The sequence below is a fragment of the Falco rusticolus genome, chromosome 6, assembly GCF_015220075.1.
Source record: "Falco rusticolus isolate bFalRus1 chromosome 6, bFalRus1.pri, whole genome shotgun sequence".
Classification (NCBI taxonomy): Eukaryota; Metazoa; Chordata; class Aves; order Falconiformes; family Falconidae; genus Falco; species Falco rusticolus.
The window spans coordinates 77,983,080-78,007,174 of NC_051192.1; the positions used below are offsets into that span (position 1 = coordinate 77,983,080).

General features: G+C 37.9%; 1 protein-coding gene across 3 annotated transcripts in view; it reads left to right on the forward strand.

The window, feature by feature from the left end:
* Nucleotides 1-24,095, forward strand: part of COL19A1 (collagen type XIX alpha 1 chain) — a 203,092-nt gene that overhangs the window by 23,961 nt on the left and 155,036 nt on the right. For all 3 annotated transcript variants that reach the window (XM_037392293.1, XM_037392291.1, XM_037392292.1), the window contains exons 5-10: nt 9,264-9,387; nt 9,752-10,027; nt 11,800-11,880; nt 13,943-14,068; nt 14,549-14,611; nt 24,039-24,092. In XM_037392293.1, coding sequence (XP_037248190.1) covers nt 9,264-9,387; nt 9,752-10,027; nt 11,800-11,880; nt 13,943-14,068; nt 14,549-14,611; nt 24,039-24,092 — 724 coding nt within the window. The remainder of the gene's footprint in view (nt 1-9,263; nt 9,388-9,751; nt 10,028-11,799; nt 11,881-13,942; nt 14,069-14,548; nt 14,612-24,038; nt 24,093-24,095) is intronic.

Sequence of the window (24,095 nt, forward strand, 5' to 3'; positions counted from 1 at the left end):
GCTGACTAACCTTCCTGTGCACAAGCTAAAAAGACCGCTCTGTTTTGGCAATCAGCTAACATCTCTAGATACTTTTACAAGTGTCTGTACAGTGCTGGTAAATTGGCTTTGAAAATGTCCAAGGAGAGATGGATGCCTAGATTTCTTCCTCCTCTACGGAAGGCTATATGGATTTATAGGCCAAGAAAAAAGAAATTTCATTCCTGATTTCCTCCCTTCTTTCCAAAGTACGAAGTGCATTGGTCTGTCTTCAGACTGAACGATCGTGGCCTCCAATAGACAAATCCTCTTTGTAGTCTGCTTTTTCTTTGCTTTTCCAGACAATAGCAACCACTGATATCTACAAATAATTAACACTGTGCCATAGATCTTGCTTCAGGGTAGGAAGCAAGTAAAAATGCATGCAGAGCAATTTTCACTACCAGTTGACTTTTGGAGGTTACCGCAATCATGTTTTTCTCTGACATCTTCAGAGAGTTTCTTGATCGAGCCAAATAACTCAGTTTCCCTGTAGATAATCATATCTACTATAAGAATTTAATACCTTATTGACTTCAGAGACTGCCAAATAACAGACTACTCTAATAAGTAGACCTGTCATCTTTGTTCTATTTCTGGGAGCAAATGAGAAGAACCACATGACTTAGAGCTGCTCATAAAATGTCAAAAATAAAGACATGCGTGGATGTTACATACTTTTAAAGGAACTTTACATACTTTTAAGTTCACATTATCTTCTCTTGGTGGTTGTCACACTTTGGGGGTGGGGTGGGATTTTAGGACACTTGGCACAACAAAACGGCCTTGAGAGATTATGTAAAAATGCCAAAAAGCTTTATGCAATTCTTGAATGACTTGAAGAAAATGTAAATCTCTGCCATTCTTTTAAACATGTTAGCTTTACATCTTGAACAAAGACTGTATCTTAAGAAACAATCACAAACCCACCAAAGAAACAGATCATCACCCTTCTCTGAATTCTGCCATTAATCTTCAAAGTTTTGTTCAGTTTTTGTGCATTGCTTCTGAGAAATGTGTCAGACCCTGAGTAAGTTTCCTTATAGAGGCAACCAATTTACTTGTGTGGTTCCCAGTAAGAAAAAGTACTGAAGATTTCTGGGATGTTCGTGCTGGACAGTAAAACCGTGTTAGCTTGGTGCATGGAGGTTTCATTCCTTACAGTGAAACACAAGAGTAGAAACCTGTTAGAAAAATGGGGATAGGAAAATGCACATGTGTGTGAAGTTCTACATTCAGATACAGAAAGGAAAGGAGAATGAGGTATATGTCTAGGAAGAGCATGATTCCTGCCTAATGCTGAAAGTTCAAGAGATTATCTTCTTTTGAGTTATTTTTATTTTTTTCAGTGTAGCTATGATAGGCAAATGGATGCTGGTACCGGAAGGAGCTCTTCCTAATGGACACTTTTTAATTTTGGTACATGAGCAGATTTAGCGTCCATGGAATGTGGAAAAGTGCTCAGTCAAAGAGCATGTAAGGGAAACGTCACCGTATTAACAGACACTAAAACTAGTAGGCTGAATGCAACTTCTTATTGTAATGTGTGAGGAGGAGCAGATGGAACTGAACGCATCAGTTACTGATGCATCAGTATCTGCTACAGAGGTGTTACCTTACTGCCACAGCTACTGAAAATATATATAAGAATCAAATTGAAAAAACAAACTGGGGCAACAGAGGCTGGTTTTGGTCATTTTCTGCCAGCAATATTAGAAGGTCCACGTGTTTCTCAGCCAGTAAGTGATGCCAACACATGGAAAACCCATCTGGTTTGAGCAGGATGAGGCAGAGGGACGCAAAGTGTTGTGCAATTACATGATTGGGAGAAAGCAGACACAAAATAATGTTTTTCCCTCTTGTGAAAGAACATGTTTTTCTCATCTGTGTTCCCCATCTCTTGGACACCAAGATCAATATGTTTGTTTATTTTCTGGTCATGTCCTAAGGAAAAAAAAAACAGTTTGAATGCAAGACCTGAGTGAATCATGCAGGTTGAATTCAGTCTTTCTGAATCACAGGTTAGTTGCAGTAGTTGTTGAGCTCAAAAGTGTCTGGAGGAGCATCGCAATGCCTGTTTACTGCCAAAGCCACCCAAATCTTTCTGGTACCCTATAAATTTCCTTACTTGTTTTGTATGTGAAAAGGCAGCTTACTGTGGTATATCCATTGTCTGGATCCACTTGTGTTTTCTTGAGTCTATACTGGTGCAGGTATGGGAGGATCCTTTGAAGTATGCAATTACTTTAAGTAAAAGTTTTAGCTTGCTGAAGCAGTCAGGCTCTGGCTTTCTCCTCTTCCCTGACTCATCTTCCTTCACAATGTTTGCTGGTGGTATGGCTATTGCTCTTTGCCACCCTGTGTGCCTCTGCGTGGAAAGATGCTGACTACTGATTAGAGCAGCTTAATTTGCTGTGTAACATTAAGGGTAAGGTGTGGTATTTTGGAATGGGGAACCATGATGTTTAAATATAGTATTTTATCATGTGATACTCTTGCTAGTTTCTGAACCCATCTTGACATCTTTTCACATTTTAAAATATATTCATTATTGAAAAGGGGAGAGAGAGAGAGAGAGAGAGAGAAGGGAATTTTAATTTCCAGTTAGAAGGAAAGTTCACAGATTGCTCTGAGACCTATTTGGTTCATGAAACAAATATTCAAGTTGGGCAAGGCAAGTGTATAACTGCATCAGAAGTGCTGAAAGTTGCCTTCCACAAGACTTCAAAAGCCTAAATGTTGACCTGAATTTTTTATCAAAATTTTATCAAGCTGCAGAATTGTGCTCTAGAAAATTAGAAGAAAAACTGTTGTATTTCCACTGTCCTTTATTATTTGTTACTACTTTTAAGTCTGTTGGTCTTATTGCTGCTGATGTATTTTTTTCCCAAAAAACTTAAAATACTCAGAAATTGGCCAAACGTGGAAAGCAGGTGTAGGTTTCTTATCTTGACCTCTTTAAAAATCAATGGAAGACTGACCTTTGGCTTAATTAGGGCTAGGAGTTTACCAATAATTCCTGTAAATAAGGATACAGAATACTGCTAGAAATTCTAAGGGTAAAGTTCTCTGTGCAGGCTTAACAGTTTTGGTATTTCTATTTCTCTTTCAAACCAGTCCTTTTTTTTTTAAATGGTCTATAATATTTTGATAGCAATAACACTGACTTTTCAAAAGTCTAATCTATACCTTTTCAGTAAATGAAAGCAGAGGAGTGCCAAAGTATATGAAATATTAGGTAAATCCCTTTTCTCAATGTTAAAATAATTTGCAGCTTTGCTTTCAGCAGAACCTTTTTCTCAGTGGGTTGAGCTCTCCCTAAGTAATTAATAACTCTTAAGCTGTCTGAATAGTTTCCCTAGAGTTGCATCATATAGTGTGTCATGAAAACAACTTGAGGCCTAATGTAACATGAAACCGTGTAGTGCATCTTAATGTGATTTGAGGAAGATGGATGGGAAGGAAATTATTTCTTATTCTGAGTAACAAACAGCTGTTCTTTTATTTGAAAAGAATTTAAAATACATTTTCTAGGCAGAGATGAGTAAATTGTTCTAGTTAGTTATTTCCCTTTCTCCCATTGTACCAGTCGTTAGGCAAAAACTGAGAATCAGAAATACAGTCATTTGATATAGAAATATTGAGAATAATGTGGAGGTTTTTTGTATTTAGTCACCTGAGCTTTTTTTTTAATTCATAGTGGATCTCAGTTTAAATCTCTTAGCAAACATGAAAAGGTTAAGATTTCAGTGTCTCCATCAACACAGTACTAAATAAGTCATTACCACCCACCATAGGAAAGTTGTCTAAACTAACTCCTTGAGCTCTGGTCACCAAATTATTGTAACATTGTCATATTACAAGTGACATTACCAGGTAACGGTATATGTCAGCTGGAAAAGATATGTCTTGCCATAAGCTCTAAACATGTCTCACTTCACTCTCAGGAAATGTAAGTGGGCTCATCTTTCTCTTCTTGGAAGGTATTCAGCAAGCTGGAGGCTCCGCTGGTGCTTGTAAATACGGAAGTTTATCATATACTGTAGTGTAGTCTCATTCGATATGGAACAATTAAGAGTTCATAAGATTTAAAAATAGATGCTGCTTTTCCATTAGTGCTTTTTTAAAAAATACAAACAAAAGATAAATAAAGGATTGCCTTACTAAATTTGATATGGGTAACTCAATGCTGCTTTACAAAGATAGAACCAAAACTGTTTATAGCACAATGAATACACAGTTAATTCATTCATAATTACTTCTTTTAGCATGGTAGCACTAGGAAAACCAGCTATCTGCATTTCAGAAGTTTTCAGAACTTTTCAGGAAACAAGTGAATAAGCAAATATATTGCCAAAAATCAGTCTGTACTTGATCATTACAAACAAGTGGAAGGTATGCACAAATACAGTTGTAAAGTTCATGCAAAATTCCTGAAACTGCTCAACTTGTAACCTCATAAAGTACAGTCTATGCTGTGCTTGGGCCAGAACACCTATTTTTAGGGAAAATTATGGCTATATTTAATCCAGAAAAAAAAAGAGAATGCAACAAAAGCCTTTGCAGCTCCAAGTGTACATGTGCTTTGATAGTGACACGTAGTCATTGCAGGAACATCAGCGTGTATTTATTAACATTCTGGATGCATCTGCCTGATGCTTCAGCCTGTGGAACATTAAGAGATACCTGAATGACTGAACTTGTAACAACGTATACATACACAATCTAGAACCTTGTATCATTAGGGATTTTCCTGCTTGTTATCCTTGGTCTCCTCAATCTGCCAGCTGGGGCCTCTCTCACAGTACACCTCAATCCAGCAGGCTAGGGTGGTGTAAATTCAAGCCTGTATGTTCAGTTCATGTGCTTCAATTCCTGCTATTGTTTTCAGCACTTTCTACCAAGGGTGTGCTTTGCTTTGAGAACACAGTGCTCCATTCATCGGCTTTTGTTTTTTATTATATACTACTGACAGCATGAACAGAAGGAGAAAATCAAACTGTCTAGATACCACCTAAAGTGTAATTTAGTCAGGCTTTGGGTCCTGAATCTCAGAGAATTATTCAAATTGCCCGCTCTCAAGCACCACCTAAACCCTGGTGGCACCTAAAATTAATTATTTTGGACAACAGACTTCTCCCAGCAATTGGGCATAAATTCTAAGGAAGCTGCTTAAGCAGCCAAGCATGTAACTCCCACCCAAGTTTCATTATGACTCAAAGATGTATGTAGAGATGCCTGAACACTGCCTATGTCCCTGGAGGCCTAAGCTGTTGAATGTGCAGAAATCATAAATCATAAGCTTGGACAGCATTGAATTCAACAGAAACCACAGCAGTCGTGAGCACTGTCAGTGTAGAAGAGAGAGCAAGGACCTTTTCAATAACATTGAAGGGAGGTTATATGGTTTGAATTGCCCCAGTCTAAGGAGACTCAACAGGAATGGGAGAACTTGACTGCTGTCCCACTGTTAAGGATATTTCCTGGGAGAAGAAAATCTCAGATTCACATTTTTACTTTCAAGTCTTATTACGTATTTTGGTTCCAGCAATTTTGTCCAAAAAACCCATAAGCAACCCCTGGTTCAGAGACCAGATGCCAAGGATACCCTCATTTGCTTTTCTGTTTTAACTTGTAAGTTCTTTTTTGTCTTTATAGATAAATTTGCACACTTATTCATTGCTACCCATATTTCTGTAATGCTAGGGCTTTCTTAAGACCTGTCGCCTCTCTTATTGCTTTTGGATAATACAACATGATGTACTACCCTCTATATTTATTCTCTGTATTTGTGCTTTACATCTGTAGACTTTGAGCTGAGCTTGGTACAGGTTTCCTTCATCCTTATTCTCTCTCCTTTTCCTATTGTTCTTTCCCTGTGCCACATGGAAAGGGTAAATACTCTGTGAGGAAGTACTTGTTGAGCTGTGGATATGTTGAAAACTTGCTCTTGTATTTTTCATTAACATTTAATGCTGCTGCTTTATGGTTTTCACCCTGCACATGACTTCTCATTAGTTTTTAAATGTTGGTAGATACGATCAGGTAAAACAGTATATTAAATGTTCAAATAACTGGATTTCAAATTCAGTATTCTGCAAAATTTTTTTTTGGCTTTTTTCACTCTCCAGTATGGGGTTTTATGTTCATTTTTCTGTTCTGGCTCCCCATGGCCCCTCATAAATGTCACTATATATTTATTATTTAAAACACATACATATTGTGCATTTCTGAGGAGTTTTTAACTGAGCTTTACAGAGTAGAAGATACCATGGTTAATATTTAAATTTTGCTGTAGTATCTTACTTATCATCTGTACCTAAGTCATTTCAATGCTAGATGCATGCTCTTTATTCTACTGTTTCACTTGAATCCATCCAGGGAGCAAGAACATAGGAGAAATTGTGTGTACTAGTAGAGAGTATGCTAGTTTTTTTAAGTATTTTATCACTTCATTTTTTCCCTTTAGCATTCACCATCTAGCTGGAAGGCCTTGAGCATTAAGTGTATACTTTAAAGCACCTGTTAATGACTTTTTGGTCTCCAAGGAATGATGATACAGTTACACAATGAGAACTCTTTTCAGAATAAAGATATTGCTTGTTATGTCTTTGGTATACAATAGCCGTATACCAAATTTGTGCTGGTGCTGTTTGTTGGCCAGACACTGGAACACATTTCCCAGAGGGCTGTGGAATAACCTCTGTTCTTGGAGACTTTTAAAACTCGGTTGGAGGACTTATGTAACCTGATATAATTTTAGGTTGGTCCTGCTTTGGGCAGGGGTTTAGATCCATTGGCCTCTAGAGGTACCTTCCTACCTAACTTATTTTGTGAATTGAACTGAATTTATCCTTGGTACAGTTCTCCTTAAATTTTACTCTTTAGTTAACTTCACTGAAATCAGTATAATACCGTTAGGAATTAATTTGACCTTGTCTGCTTTTCTCATTTCTCCCAATACAGTTTCCTCTGTCAGTTCAAAGGTAAGAGAAGCTAGAGTGAATTCCTGCCCGTTTTCATAATGCTGGCCCATACCTTAACTATTTTCCTGTTTCCTAAATGGTTTGATAAAGTGTTAAGGAAGGTAATTTTATATCATGTACCCTCAGACAAAACCATTTTTTGGGGGGAGAAAATTCGGAAAGAAACACTTTAATTTTAGAAGTCATATTGTCATTCATTTAGTTGGCTCTTAAAAGTGTATAGGGGAGGCTTACAGAAAAAAGGAATGATGGTAAAAAAAAAAAAAAGAAAAAAAAAAAAAGAGTAAAACAACACCAAAAAATTGCTCTGTATGTACTAGAATGCCTACCATGTCCAAACTGTACTTCCATTTGTTTTGCAGAATTATCATACCAGTCATGGTTTCCCCTCCTTTCATTTGATGAAGATTTCTGATCATTTCCCTTCTACAGCTGGCCCATTAATGTAAACTCCCCTGTGGCTCCCAATATAGAACTTAGCTAGGAAAATTAATAGATTTTTGGAGAGCTAATCAGATGTTCCCGCAGCCAGATATCCTGTCATTTGCAGCTGTAAACCTGAGATGCCATCTCCTTAGCTTGCCCAGGGTGCTGTAAACCATAGGGCTGATCCCATGTCCAGATAGTTTACTGTTCTGCAGAGATGCACTTCTGTGTTACAGATGCCCAATTAAGGTATTTTCTTTATAAATAACGAACATATTATTTATGCTATAATTAAAATATAGAGTAGTATGAAACTTGTATGTAAGTCCCGCAAAGCCTATTCACTCTTGCCTTGCCTTTTGACATTGAAACATCTATAGCTGAACAACAGAGCATATGGGTCTGCTAACAATGTGGGAGAGCAGCCAATTTGGTGCTGGGATAAAACAGGAATCAGCTGTGGGAAATAAGCCACAGAAGTGTAATTCCCACATAAGGGACCTAAATAGGTGTTAGTCCATAAAGAAATTCTTTGGCAGGATTTAGTGCAGGCTTCTCTACACAAAAAGCATTTTTCCTGAGATCCTAAGTTAACTGAAGTGCACTGATTTCCAGCAGGGTTGTGGTGTTATTTTCTCGTCAGCTGGAGCTTTCCTCTTTTTTTTTTTTTTTTTCTTTTTCCTTTTTTTTTCTCTTTTCTTTCCCTTTGTTTTGTTTTTAGTTTTTTTTAATAAAGCCTTTATAGCACATTATTGTGTAATTATAATCCCATTTGTAGTTTTTTAGAACTAAACCATTTACTTCACATGATTGTAGGAAGAAAAACAGAGTAAATATTTCTGCTGCATGGGGCCCTTGAGTTTCCTCTGCTCTGGTCCAGGGAATGCCTTTTGCAATGTGGCTAGCTGGGCAATCCTGACAGTCTTCAGTAAACAGCAATGTTAACACTTTAGCTATGTCATGTGTCGTGTGGTGTTTGCATCCATAGTTTTCATTTGTCTCATCTCTGTCTTTGAAAAGAAATAATTTGAAATGCAGACACTTGAAAAGAAAAAAGTTGATTACACTATCCTAATTTGTTTAATACACGATTAGTGTATGTTTAGTGATTACTGAAGTCTGTAGAGTTGAGTTACAGACTAATTTCATTTTTTTCTTCAATACAAACTTATCAAATAGTTTGTAGAAGTGGTGTCTACTGCATTCTGTGACACAGGTAGCAAGTGAGACTTCTTTTTAGAGGTGTTGACATATCTCAGGTAAGAAAAGAATAACAAAATCAGACAACAGCAAGTCACTCATTCAGAAATACATTCCTTATTTTTGTTCAAGCCTGATGTCTGAGTCATTGCCTGGGGAGGCCGCTGGACCAATCCCCTGCTCAAAGCAGGACCAACTTGAAAGTTAGATCATGAGCCCTCTCCAGCTGTGTTCTGAGTCTCTTAAGGATGGGGATTATTCCACAGATCCTCTGGGAAACTTGTTCCAGTGTCCCAAGCAAGACATTGGGAAAAGCAGTATTTTAAAATATGTTTGTATGTGGCATTCACTTTACAACAGTTCTTTTAAGACCTCTATTAATAGGAATCACAGATTTTAAAAAAGCTAGAACAAAAAATTTCTTAGTGAAATCTTTAGTTGTTTATTCATGTAAATAGACTGAATTGTACTTTTGAGAACAGGCACTTCTGATTGCTGAAGTCTGTGAATTTCTACAAGTGTGAGTGAGCATTTGGCTCCTTGTTTTCACCAGATATTATTTGTGTTCATTCCTTTTAAGCAGTGTTTGTGTGTATAACAAGAAATAATTGTTTTTTCTCTCTCCTATTCTAGGCAAGTATTTCCAAATGGGCTTCCTGAGGAATATTCTCTAGTTGCTACGTTCCGTGTACGACGAAATACCAAGAAAGAGCGTTGGTATATATGGCAAGTTTTAAATCAGTATGATACACCTGAGGTTAGAGTTGTCTTTGAATTATTTTTTTCAAGTTTCTTTTTTCCCCCTTATATAATGTGGCAAATGTAACTTAGTGGGCATTTCACCACTAGATTTAGCTACAGTTTATAGGGAATAGACAGACTGCTCTGAAATATTTGATGATTTTATTATATGAACAACAGAATTTTAACAAAATGTATTGAATTAAGACTGCAAAATAGGATAAGAAGGCATGTTATGATTTATAGCTGATATGTATTTACAAAGTTACATGGAAGAATGCTTCATAACATAATTCTGTAGTATAACTATTACATATGCATTTCATTCTCATACTTGTAACTTTTAAATGACAATTTCTTTTATTTTGTTTTGCTTTCAGATCTCTGTCCTTCTGGATGGTACAAAAAAGGTTGTGGAGTATATGACCAAATCTGCTCAGGGAAATATACTGCACTATACTTTTAAGAGTCGAGAAATTTATCCATTGTTTGATCGGCAGTGGCATAAGCTTGGTATTAGCGTGCAGTCGGGGATCATTTCCCTCTATTTGGATTGTAATTTAATTGAGAGAAAGCAGACTGTTGAAAAATTCACCATTGACTTGCAGGGAAGGACTCTGATTGCTTCTCGCGCTGGGGATGATAAGCCTGTAGATGTGAGTAGTATGAAAGGAAAACCAGATAACTTGAAATCGTGTTTTAGCCGTGCTTTTACTAACACAATCGTAAAGAATTATGTAGATAAAAGGTTCAAAACTGGTTATTAATTTCAAGTGTATGTTCTTAATTTGAAGTCCCTAAGCCTTTTTCTTCAAACAATATTCAGTGCCGTAACATCTGCTAAGGCAAACCTTCTGTTACCAAAGTAACTACAAAAACTTGGTCCTGGTTTCAGGAGTCTTTTTCTGCATTCGCTTTGGAGTAAGAGCCATGTGGTTACTGTAGACATATTATTACTACGTTTAGAAATAACTTTCAGTGGCAGTATTTTTCTTTAAATTTTTATGAGGTTAATTGATGATTTTGTATCAGTCATCTGCTACACTTTGTCTCCCTTTGATAAAGGGGAGACAAAAAAAAAAAAGGATTACCCCTGTATCAAGATTGTATCATATTCCAGGGTAATTCAGCTATGCAGAAATAGGGGCACATTGTTCGTAGTTGTTACTCCTTCCTCCAAATGGGAGGGACGAGGAATTGGCTGGAAGTTTCGTGCAGCCTTTGGTGCAAAAATTATCCAAGGCAACTCCATAATATTCTGGGCTGTGTTCTCTCCCAGAGATGCTCTTCTCTGTTGTCTTGTGCAGACAGCTCACAGCAAGTAGTTTGAAAGTTCCAGGAAATGTCAGTTTGTTTTAAGTATGCTGACATCCAGTTAGCAGGTTGAAAGCCTCTGACTTGGAGTTTATGGTGGCCATCTGAAAGATTCAGCTATATTATGTACACTGTACAGTTCCAGAAGGAACAGCACATTGTAACTCTAATCTAGCACTGTGGGAGGAATCAGTCCTCTGAGATGCTGAACACTTTGGCCTGGACTCAGAGCTCTTGTTTCATGGGGCCAAGCTCATGCTTCATTCTATTTTCTGAGTTCAACTTTATTGAAATGTATGTACCATCTCCTCATTTCCACATAGCATGCAGGAGAAGGAGCAGATACTTTTTATCTTGTGTTGGTTGTGTGGTACAGGCTTGATAATTCTGGATTGAGATTGTCAATTGGGATTTCTACATTTACAGGAAAATATTATGGGCATAAAGCTGACGAAGGCAGCAGAGCAGATCCTGTACCAGCAGTCACTCTTCTCAACACCAAATGCAAGGAGGAGAATAAGAGGGTACAACAGAGATGCAGAAAGAGGCATACAAGGGCAAGATTAGCTAGTTTAAATCAGATGCTATTCATCTTGCTAACCTGCCAAAAATCTCTGAAACAGAAGCTTTATGTACAAGATTTGTGATTTTTTGCTCTTTAAGTGATTTATTGGCAAGGTCCTGGTAAAGGTCTGTCCAAAGTGATGAAAGCTGTATGTGTGAGAGAGCTTATCAAACCTTTATTCTAGTTCACTGCAGGAGAAAATTATGTTCCTGAAAAGGTTTGCAGAGGATGTCTAGAGGGCTAAAATGCCTGTGTAGCATAGCAAGAGCCATACAGAGGGATACAACATACAAGAAGATAAATTAAATCTAAAATGTGATGGTAAAAGTAATTAAAAAGTAATTTTAAAAAAGTCAATATAAGTAGTAGGCTTCATAATTTGTTCCTGAAGTGAGGAGCTGTGTAATTATTTTGGATTTGTTCCTTTTTCCAGCATTTCAGAAATATGCAGTGTTTCACAGAGAAAGTTTGTGCCAAGAGAAGAAAATGCATGCTGTAACATATGATTTTTTTACATCTTATATTAGTCTCTTCTGTATTTCTCGATAGATTGAACTTCATCGCATAACAGTTTATTGTAATCCAAAACTTGCAAGGGAAGATACATGTTGTGAAATATCTGCAGACCTGGTAAGTTATTTGTTTAAATGCAAGTGTTAATACAAAAGAAATTGCTTCATTGTTTCTTACTAAAGACTCCTAAAGACATTTCCATAGAAGTGTTAGATTAATTACCTCCTAAAAAATGAATCCTGTGTCTGGAGTCATGGTACATTGTTTCTTGCTGCCTAACTCAGTGGCACAGTGGAACTTCAGTAAAAGGCACAGGTGGTGCTAGTGCTTTTTAACTTCGTTTCTTAACATTGATTAATGCCTAATTAGTAACTAAGGAAGTCTTAGAGAGCAGGATACAAATCACTGCAGTGACCTGAGGATGGCTTCAAATAACGGAGGCCATTTCAATAACAGTTCCATCTAGTGAAGCCATCAGGTGACGAACAAAGTCCATGAAGGAGTCTGCAGGGCTGTGGAAGGGGAAACAAATAGGAAGGTGTTGAGGGTGTTTCCCTTATTTCGGCACGCTAATGTGGAAGAATGGGTGTTTCATGTTTGACAGATACTTTCTTCTTTATAATACATGCTAAGATGTATATATTGTTTAACATAAGAAGAAACTGATTTAGTTTAGAGGGTTCACTTTTCTGTTTTGTTTTGATAGAATCAGTGTCAACGGGAGGACACTAGGAACTATAAGAACACTTTAAGTTGCAGATGTGATTTTTTTTCTCTATCATGCCCATTTAGAGAAAAAAAAAAAACGCAGAAAAAATGTGTTAAAATATTGATCTGCTACTTATGAATAAATAGTCTGCAAGAGCAGGCACCTCTGAGATAATGGGCAGTACCATCATCACCCAGCCTGCAGTCAGCAAAAAAACCCAGAGTGTGCAGAAGGACTAATTGATTCCATCTACAAAGATGGGAGAAAAGGGTACCTGGAATGGAGCTATAAAGCTGCCCAAGAACAGAGAGGCAGAAGAATGTGGGAACTGACAACTGATCGGTGCTCAGGAGCATGGAAGAGGCTGGATCTGATTTATCAAGGGAAATTTCAATTTTAAATAATAACTTATTGTTCGAATATATTTCAAAATATGTTCCTGATAGTAGTGCAGGCTTGCTCTTGAGTGTATAAACTTCTGTAGGTTCCACTTTGTGCGTGGAAATACAATTTATTTAGCCATTATGACACAGTAGCAAAAAGGTAAAAACAAAACAGAGCCTAATTATATAAGAACACAAAAAGATCAAGGAAAGGCTTTACTAATAGCATCTTAAACATTCATTCAACTATATAGCTAAAATCACCTTCAGTTTCATTCATTTGTCTTAAGTTGAAGATGTAAAAAAAAAAAAGGTGGTTTACTTCTTAATGACTTTCATATTGAAATGAGCATTACATTTTCTGATTTATTTTTTCATTACTGCCTTACCAATTGTGAGGGCTACATTTTCAGTAATCTAAAGGAAGAAATTTATCCTTGGGTACAAATTTCTGCACTAAGCTGTAAATCCTATGGGAATTTCTCTGACAGAGGGCTCACAAGAGACTTCATTACATCTTAGTGAGAGCTTCTAAAATTTATCAGGTTCTGTTGACTTGTCCTGTAGTATATCTTCAGGCTGGCTCAGCTCTCATGAGTTACAGGAAGGTGAATATTGGCTTCAGGGCTTTTTGTTTGTTTCCAAACTCTGCATGCCCACAGTATTTAATTACAAAATAATAATAATAATTTTCCCTCACACTCTGACATTTGATATTTCAGGATGAGTGGTGGAGGATGGGATGAAACTGAGAAGTACCCTCTATTTTTTTTTTCCATGAGGATTTTCTGCTTCACTACTTCTAATTTTGAGAGACTTTATTCCTTTGTCTGGGCTCTTTTGGAAGAAAGAAGTGGGACATTTAGATCAGTTTTAACTGGCATTGATTTTAGTGCAGAAGAATCACAATGTCTAGACTTTATTTTGCTACAGCTTTTTCCTCTGTTTGGCAATTGTTGCAGCTTCTTTGTAATATGGTGTATACAGGAGCACTAAAACAGAAAGTAACTTTAAAATAGTGTTTGAATGGTATTTATCTGTTAACCAAAGTTAAAAGACCAAAAACCAGAAAATCTTTTTATTTTAGTGCCCGCATGAGGAGAAGTTACTTACTGCAACTTCATCACCAGTGACTGTTCATGCCAGCAAAATATACACACTTCCAGGAATGCCGCAAGAATCTAAAGAGAGGTGCCACTGCTTTCCAAATAAAGTATGAGGCTTTCCTATTGCTTTTTTATTACATCACACTGTTTAATCCTGCTAGGTATTAAAAAAAAAAAAAAGAAAAAAAAGAAAAAGGTTGAATTCTCTTTTTTTGTCATTATGAAAAGCATCTTACTCCTTTCCATTTAAGGTACTTACATTGTATTTCCCAGTTAAGAAAGTACATTTTAGATTTAGTTATAGTTGCAAAGGTCTGTAAGGTTTAGCTTTTTAAATACACAGCCAAAAAAAAAGTCTGTAGTAAAAATGACAGTTATATCTAGGCATTATATTTAATGTAAATGTTTTTACTTGAGAATAAATTATTTTCTAAATAATGTTTTTTTTTAAAAATCCTTCTCCTGGGTGTTGTACTGTATTTATTCTGAATAATTTTCTCTGTTAGGCTTTTGTGATAAAGAAAACCAAACCAAATACATATTTTGGGTCTCCTTCTCTGTTGATTTCTGATTTCTTTTAAAATCAGGGAGAAGCAGGATTGCCCGGAGTAGCTGGTTTGCCAGGCCAGAAAGGAAATAAAGGTGAAAAGGTAAAATACCTGTTGAATTCTCTCTTTCAAATCTTTCTTTGGCTTATCTTTCTTTATATAGAAACTTTATGAATTTTGTTATTCCTTAAAGAATCTCCCTGTGCACAGGTTAAATCCTTTATCAGTCAGTCCCTGGTTCTGTGCATGTGCAGCGTACAGCTGCCTGACTTTGGGGTCCCCTCATCAGCTGCACAGAACACAGTTTACCTGTCTGGGAATCACATGCCTACCTAACCCCATCAGCATATCCTATTGCCTGTTTCCGTATCCAGAAAAAGAAGTGTATGTTGTCTGTGACAAGGATTTTCCCATATGATGTTTGTCCTGCTGATGAACAGAATCCTGTCCGGTGGATTCATCCTTGCAGTAGTCATCAGTAGGAGGATATGAATTCTCTTATATGACCTCAATACTGTATATTCTTTGACATCACTCTTAAGAGAAACTTTCCTAGTTGTGAAAAGAGGTACCTGACATTGGTGAGATCCTAGGACAGACCAGTTGGTGCTTGTTTCCTTGGGCCTATTCTGTATTTTTGTTCTGTAACACTTACCATGACATTCCTGTGTTATTTAGCTTGGGGGTTTCCTAATAATAAAGGTGAGTGTATGAGATGTTTTCCTTTCATACTCCAATCCCTAGATTTGTTGGAGGATGCTGGATCAGGACATGTCTGGGAACATGTTTTTATTGTGCTGAGAGGGCAATTATGAATAAATGAAATGAATAAACTCTTGCGGATCACCCAGAAAGTCAGTGGATAGGAATTATGTGTGAGAGGAAAATACCTGGGATGTCATAACACAGTTTAGGATGGAGGTGTCCTAATGCAGCATCCTCCCTCACAGCACACTGTTGAATACATGATCTGAAATAGTTTGTGAAGACAGTCAGTGCTGTTCCTGGGACTGCAATACCTGGCTGAATCAGGTGTGATTCTGAGAGGGTTTATCCACACAGTTGGTTGAAATTAAGTAAATTCCTTGATAGTGTCATCTGCCTCCAACTCCTCTCCTCCAATATGTATTTCACTTTTGGTACTAGCTGTATAGGTGGAAAAAAAGGTTCAGGCATGCTTGTTTCTGTAGCCCAGGTGACCCTTGAGGGATCGTAAGAAGTTTTCAAATTAAGTAATGAATTTTTGCTGATCTGAGGTCTGCGTATACAGAACAATTGTCACTGTTAGGGTTAGCCTATGTTGCCAACATAAAGAGTTTCCTAACATTTATTTGGGAAACTGCTCTTCTGCTCCTGATATGATCCATTGAGACTGTTACTGCTACTAAGATGAGAAAGGAGACTTCAGAAGTATTTTTTTTTTTTTTACCATTCCATCTCACAGCCAATTAGCGATATTTACCATATTAAGCATAGTACCTCTACATAAAGCATGTAGTCACTTCTAGTTCTGTTCTCCTGTTTGTTTTAGAAAGAAGCCCTCATCGCATTCATTCAAAAACTGTCCAGCAGTCAATGACCCTTTTCAATTTCTGTGCATCACTGATTGCAAATTGCATAGAATCACAGAATCATTTAGGTTGGAAAAGATCTTTAAGATCTTCAAGTCCAACCATTAACGCAGGGCTGCCAAGTCTACCATTAAATGATGAAAATAGCATGAGGACATGTCTGACATGGTTGGTAATTTGCAAGTAAAAAAATTTTGGTTTATATATAAAACTCAAAATTATTAAGCTTGAGATTAATAAAAACTAAATGATTCAAGATTTATAAAAATAGATATTTTTTTTTGTAGTGGCCTACTGTTTCCAAGTCCAAATTTGGTCTGTTTATCACCAGCCACTCTGATACTTCACTAAATGTTTAGAGCTTGAGCAGGATTATGTACATCCAGCAGTTTAGCCTAATGATAGCCAATTGATATTTGTCAATGTCAATTCACAGAATTCCGTGAATCATCAGGTTGAAGTCCGGGGTGTTACAGCAAACAGCTAGAAAGCTGCCTAATTTGAACCTTCCTTATAATTGACCAGTACTTGCTACTTCCTGTCTTTGGGGTGGGTTTTTTGTGTTTGGGAAGGGGGAGCAAATGAATACTGCCTTGAATAGTGCCTACCATGATGGAGTTAAATGCCACATTCTCTGAGGGTTTAGTACCATTTTTTTCTTCACCTCTGCATTTATGCAAGTTTTCAGTAGTACTTGCTCTCAATGATGGCCTTGTTAGATTAATAATTAGGGGTGGAGAGGCAGCAAGACCCCAGACCATTCCAGACATGCAGGATACATGATTTATCGCCAGATTATGTAAGGAGAGTAACAGACTGTGATTGAATCTTTTGTAATGTTCTACATGAAATAAGCAGCAGCTTCTTGATGACTTTGCTGGCTAGTCACAAAGAAATTGGACTCTGTAAGTTATCTAACGGTTTTCAGCCTACGTTTCACATTTTGCTTGTGCTCTGCTCCTCATTTTGTTATTTTCTTTTGCTTCTAAATCATATTATTATTAGCATACAACTAACTATATTTAAATGTTCTTGCCATGACAGTATCCAAGCAGAAACAATTTAATGTTAATTTTTTAGTTTCCTTCCTGGGAAATTTCTGTATCCATTGATATAATTTTTTGTACAGCATAGCATTCATTATCATTTTATTGTACATTGTCTCATTGCAATTTTCCATCCACTGTAATTAATTGTATGACTGAATTTACGTGTCTTTTTGTTGCCATGGGATTGGCAAGAAAGTCTACGTATACAGATTTCTGTTAGGCAATATTCAAGCTCCCCAAATTGCCCTTCTCAGCCTTAACTTAGTTTTTCTCTAAGATCAGACTCTCTTTTGCCTGTTCAGGAATATCTAAAATATCAGCAGTACAGAGTGTGATACCTGATAAGCCATTTTAAAGCATTTAAAATTTAATTATTACCTTGTTTCCATTTCATTTCTGTACTCTTGGCAGTCCTGTACTCTTGGCTCGTGTTCATACCTCTGACCAGGTCTGAGCCAAAGTCCAGTGTATTGTGTGCCCAAATGACTGAACTGCCATATTTTTGCTGGAACAAGTATTCATACAAATATTGATGCATCTCTGGCAAGCTGTCCGTCTGAACATACAGAAGCATCGCTGATCATGTCCCATTTGTGTGAATTACATTCCTGTTTGTATGCCTGGCCTTCCATTATGGCTTCATGAGAACATTATGAGGAGAGTTCTTCACTCAACAATAGAAGTATTATCTCTGGTGCTTTGGGGGTGAAGTGGCAGCTCAGTTTCAAGGCTTGCCTCCCGTCTTGAATGACCAGACTGTTCAGTTATTACCATACACTCCTTACTGTGTAGTGAGGACTGCCTCAAGGGCAGTAATCCCTGTCCCTTTTATTCCTTGTGCAAGCTTGGATCCATGGATTTTTGTTTTGCAGGATTTTATTTGCTGGGAGATAATCTTCTGCAGCAATCTGCAGCAAGGGACATCCTCCTGTTCTTTAACATCTGAATAATTAGGACTCAAAGTCACCAGGACCAACTTTGTTTGCTGCTTACTGATTTCTGTCCTTGAAATCCACTTTGTGATCTGCCTGATAGTTTTTTCCCATTGAATGAAAACCAAGAGGCAGCCAGCAGTGAAGTGCAAAATTTAGGTTATCCCTGAATAATATACTGTGTTACTCTCATGGTAGCATGATTCTTAGCACAGTGTATTTCTTAAGTTTCAAGTGGTCACAAGTCAGGTGGAAGTATCCTGTGATTTAACACATTTTGGTATCTGTTCTGTAGAGCTGGGTTTCCTCTTCTGTTGATCTGAGTTAGAAGTTTACTGTTGGTATCTGTTTTGGAAGCAATTTCTACTATTTCAGCATGGTATATAGCTACTCAGACTCTTTACAAGTATATTCATTGTTAGTAAATGTCTTTTGATCCCAATGTGTAGGTCCTGTTTTGTCTTCAATATGTAGAAAATCTTCAGAAAGACAGAATATTAATCACAGTAATGGGAATGGTTATGTTTATATACTGAATATCAAAGAGGTCAAAAAAAGTAACTATGTTATCCTTTTTATTATTTTTATTTCTTTTAGGGAAACTTATTGCCCACAGAACATTTTAAATTGAGATCCAAAGAGTATTAAGTATTTTGATATAATATTAAACCATTCCAAGCTGTGTTAATAGGTCATTGGTTAATGCTGTAAGTACAGCAGGGAGCAAAAAGCCAGAGGCAGAGTGCTTTCAAACATTAAAGTGCCTGTTGATGCACACCGTGGAGAAATTTATTGCTATTCAAGTAAGCTTCATTAATTTAAATTTTACTTAAGGAGAAAGACATTTAAAAAGCTATTTTAGGATTGGTAGAGATAGGTTTATGCAATATATTGTTGCACTAGGAAAATATTTATAATAGAATGATAAGAAAAAAAGAACTCATGGAGAACAAATGAGGTGCCTCACTGCTCTTTCTGCCTATTTTCCTTGCTAGTCTTCCTTTCCTCCTCCTCTGTCATTCCTCTTTGTCATGGTTTAACACTGGCTGGCAACTAAGCCCCACACAGGTACTCGCAGACTCCCCCGTGGTGGGATGGGGGAGAGAATCAAGAGTGGATGTGAGAAAACTCATAGGTCGAGATAAAGACAGTTTACTAGGCAAAGCAAATGCTGCACACACAAGCTAACCAAGATGAGGAATTCATGCACCACTTCCCACGGGCAGGCAGGTGTTCAGCCATCTCCAGGAAAGCAGGGCTCCGGCACGTGTAACGGTTACTTGGGATGAAAAACACCGTAACTGTGAATGTCCCTCCCTTGCTTCTTCCCCCAGCTTTGTATGCTGAGCACAATGTCATATGGTATGGAACACCCCTTTGGCCAGTTTGGGTCAGCTGTCCTGGCTGTGTCCCCTCCCAGTTTCCCGTGCCCCTCCAGCCCTCTCGCTGGCAGGGCCTGAGAAACTGAAAGGTCCTTGACTTGGTATAAACACTACTCAACAACAAATAAAAACATCAGTATGTTATCAACATTATTCTCATACTAAATCCAAACCACAGCACTGCACTAGCTACTAAGAATTTAACTCTGTCCAGCCAAAACCAGGACACTTATAACCAAGGTCCACCTGTTATGCAGCCTTGGGAAGCATTCATTTCTGGTCTTTGTTGCAGAGGTTCTTGATAAGACCAAGAAGCTGGAATGCATGAAAAAGAAACATTTTGGGCAAAAGACAGGTGACTGTCAGTGATGACAGTCAGGAATTGCCAGTGTACTTGGTTTGGTAGACTTAAAATGTTGCAAGGGACAGAAGGGAGTGCTCCATGCCTATGAAGCCAAGAATTTATTGGTATACCTATGTAATGTTTCAACTATCTAATAGTCCAAGTTATCAAATTAATAAAGGAAAAAATCATTACTAATACAGTTTGTTTTCTTTAAAAAGAAAGTCTAAAATATATACCTCTTTTCTATGTTACCGTATTCACCATTCCAGTATTCATCTCAGACTTGAGGATGCCAGTTTAAGTCCTCCTCAAGAAGGAGTGGAGAGGGTGGCAGCAAGTCCTCAGCACTCTGAGGTGCGCATAGGGTTGGGGGGTGTCACCTTTCCCCAGTGGGGCCACCCCAGAGCTGCAGCTGGAGCAGGGGAGGCAACTGTCACAGGCCCTGGTGCTGCAGGGGTTAAACCAGCAACACCCAGCTCAGGCCACTGCAAGGCTGAGCCCTGACTGGCGCTGCTGGGTCAGCGCACAGCCAGGAGCTCCTGCTGGGGGTGACAGGGATGGTGTTTCCAGGGCTGTATATACTCTCTGCTTGTCCACCAGTGCCAGGGAAACCCTGGGGTGAAACTGCCTTTGGGATGAGTTTTCTCTCTCACTCTTGGCAAATTCTCCAAATCTGAGTTTATTGTGTTCATCAATAAAAGTTCCTATTGAGGTTTTAATCTCATTCCTGTACTTTTAGCATCTACTATGTAAGAAAGTAAAAAGGATTCTTTTTCACTCTTGTGAAGGACTTAATGATCTGCAGAAGCAAAGGAAAATGCCATTAAACAAAAAGGAAAAAAAAATGCATTTGCTCTGTTTGTTTTTTTTTATTCTGTCATGGTGACTGTGAACACTTCTAGTTTGTACAACCTAAAGTATCTGATCTTTAAAGTCATTGAATGAAAGCATGAAAAACTAGAACCTTTCAGACTGTGGTTGTTAAAATCGCAATTACAAGCTAGAAGCATAACTTTGATCTAATTTGCAGTGGAAAATAATTGTCTTCAAGGTGGGGAGCCTGTCTGCAGTTAGTGAAACAGAAGTGTAAACATACCTTGGTTAATTGGCTAGTAAGTTGTATTTGCTAAAGGCTTCCTGGCGTGTAGCAGGCTGTGTAATTTTAGTTTATACAGTATATAAAAAAAACCCTGCTGAATGTAACAAAGCGGTTCTGGTCTATTAAAATACTGGCAAGTGGCATAAGGGAACAGAGTGTGCATAGATAAGAGAGTCACTCTGTGGGTAATTAGATAAGGTAACCAGGGGCCAGTCCTGTTGCTTTCTCTCTCATAATGCCAGTAGGATCATGCTGTTTGCACACACAGGATTTTGGTCTACTTTTGCGATAGCTAACTAAGGGCCATTCCAATATTTGAATAGAAAGAACATAGGAGACGGCTCACACGCTCCAGAATGTTGTTTCTTTAGAGCAGTCGTTTAAACTTATGCCTGGAGTAGTTCTCTGCATCTGAGAGTCGCTCATTTTGATTCATTTGCTTAGCTCACATGCTACAAACAAAGAAGTTTTAAGTCAGATTGCGCACATGCAGTTATTTTGTGATGGTTTCTGTGTATAGTTGTTAAGAAATTAAAATGAGGGGCAAGGAAAGTAGATAAGTTTTATCATAGGCAAGAAGCAGCAACAGTAGTATTAGGTTATGACAGCATACTTCAGAATTGTGGTGACAGTTGTTCAGTTGTTGGAACACATCATTCTGCTTTTAGGAAAAGGTAGCAAGGAAACCTGACCTGTAGCTTAGTTTTGGGTTGGAGTTTGTTTGGTGTTTTGAGTTTTCCCCTTTTTTTTTTTCTCTCCTTTCCTTCTTTTTTTTTTTTCTTTTTTGCTGCTTTTTTTCTTTTTTCTTTTTTTTTTTTTTTTTTCTTCTTGCTAAAGACAGGAATATTGAATTCTCAGAACTTAACTGATACTGCCATCCAGGGCCCTGGTTCTGATCCATGGGTAAAGCACAAGGAGACTTAAGCTCCTTGGAGTACAGTGTGCTGAGTCAGCAGCTGCTGCTTGCCAGCATATAGGGAATGCTGTGGAAAAGCATATATTGTAAATCCTTCCTTTACCAGGGACTAAATGTTTTATAATGGTAGTTCTGGGATATAGTGAGTACTGTTACTATTTCTGGCCAATCTTACTGCTCCTTTCTCAACTTTAAAAAGATGAATAACTTCATTTCAGAACAGAGGTATTACATTTATGCTGAAAAGATAAAGGTACGATGGTATTCTGTCTATGAAGCTCTTTCAGATTTTTGGTTTTGGTGGAGTTTTGTGGTTTGTTTTGTTGGGGTTTTTTGGTTTGTTTTTTTTAATTGTTATTTTTAAAAAAAAGTTTTACAGCAGTGTTTGTATTTTGAGTTCTGGCATACCTGGCTGATGTTATTGTACCATAACTGCATTAATTAAAATCATTTTAAGCCTGATGGAGAGACTGAGGTTGTAATTTAAGAAATGGTTATGCACTTTACATGGGGATGGTCTCACATGAAATGCAGGAATGCCCTTCCAGACAAGAACCTGGTGTCCTTGCTCTTGGGAAAGACACCAAGCTGGGGGGATGTGGTTTGCTTGTACAGTTTCTGATATTCCTCGTGTGAACTTTGGAACAATTTAAGATCGCATGACCACCAGTGTGCTGGCAGGCATCAGCGGTCCAGACAAGCAGGGATACAGGCTGGGAGCACTCAGGCTGTGGAGGGCACAGAACATATACACCAGGGGTCCTCAAACTACGGCCCGCAGGCCAGATACATCCACCTAGGGTCCTCAATCCGGCCCCCGGTATTTACAGACACCCCACCCCACCCCCCCACCCCCCCAGCTGGGGGTTGGGGGGAAACCAAGCACCCGCAGATGGCCTCCTGCCACTTCATCTGCGCGCCGCCCCCCTGGTTAAAAGTTTGAGGACCCCTGATATACATTCTGTGGCCTAGACAAAGACTTTCTGCTGTGCTGCAGTTAAGCATCTCCTGTTCTACATGTAACAGAAAAAAAAAAAGTCACTGCAGCACTCTGTGCATATCCTATTTGTGAAGGTCATGAGAAACCAATATTTGTTAATGCAGAGTGGTTTTATTGACTAAACTGATGAACTTTGCCCAATACTGAGAAGTTTCTGCATATGCTGAACATCAGAATTATGAACTTCCAGGATCCTGCTATTTAAAAAGTTACATGCTTCATGAGTCTAGAAGTCTTGGGCGCTAATTCCTCAGCAGGGGCTTTTGGGTTTGCAGTTTTAGATTTGGGCTCTGAACCTAAATTTACAATTATTTGTCTAAATGCGGCTCTTCTGCTTCTTCGTTACCCTTTCTATTGAAGAACAATTTGATAGTTGATTCTTTTCAAACCAGTGACATTGTTTTCATAAGAATTGGATTACTCAAAAAAAAAAGGCTGTGGTATTTTCTGTTTGCTAGAGAATGTTCCCTTCTTAGTACAAATAGACAAACATAATAGTTGCGGTTTGTTTTTAAATTAAGACTATAGTATGGTTTCAGTGTTTTTGCTATATTCATCTAGTGTCCACCTGATTTTTATTTTAAACTTTGTACCCCTTATAATTGACATTATTAAGCAAAATTTTTGTGTCTGATGTTTTCATCAATAGTTTTAAGACTCATGGTCCAGTGAGCTCTCAGCTGCTGGGATCTTCCATACATCTCCTGATCAGTTGGTTGCTTGTCTCTCAAAACTAAAATTTTCTTACAGATTGCTTGTGGTTTGGGGCTTGGTTTCTTTGATGGGGTATAAGGGAGGGAGAGAAGAACTGAATTTAAATAAGATCTTTTAAAAATATTGTGAGTACATGAATTTTAGACAAAACAAACCTTTTTACATGTTGAGCTTTCTCAGTGTAGAACACACTAAGCCCAGTGAGAATGGACCTGCTTGGTTTCACTCTGCTGTCACAGTGAATTCCTTTAAAATCAGCAGACCTGTTTTTTATGGAAATGTGCATGTGCAACTGTTTGTCAGGTGAGGGTTTTCATTGACATTATAGGTGTTTTAAAATGTATGTATTTCATCTGATTTTAGTGTTACATGTAAGGCACCCTTCTCCACAGTGGTTACATTCCTAAGCATGACAAAAACAGGGCAGAATATACTTTTCTGTTGAATCAGATACGATCTAAGTAGTTGTTCTTAACCTCAGAAGTCTTTAGTATTTCTAACCGAATAATTTGTTTTGTAGGGTGAAATGGGTGCTAAAGGACAGGATGGTGTTGCTGGTCTTCCTGGCGAAAAGGTA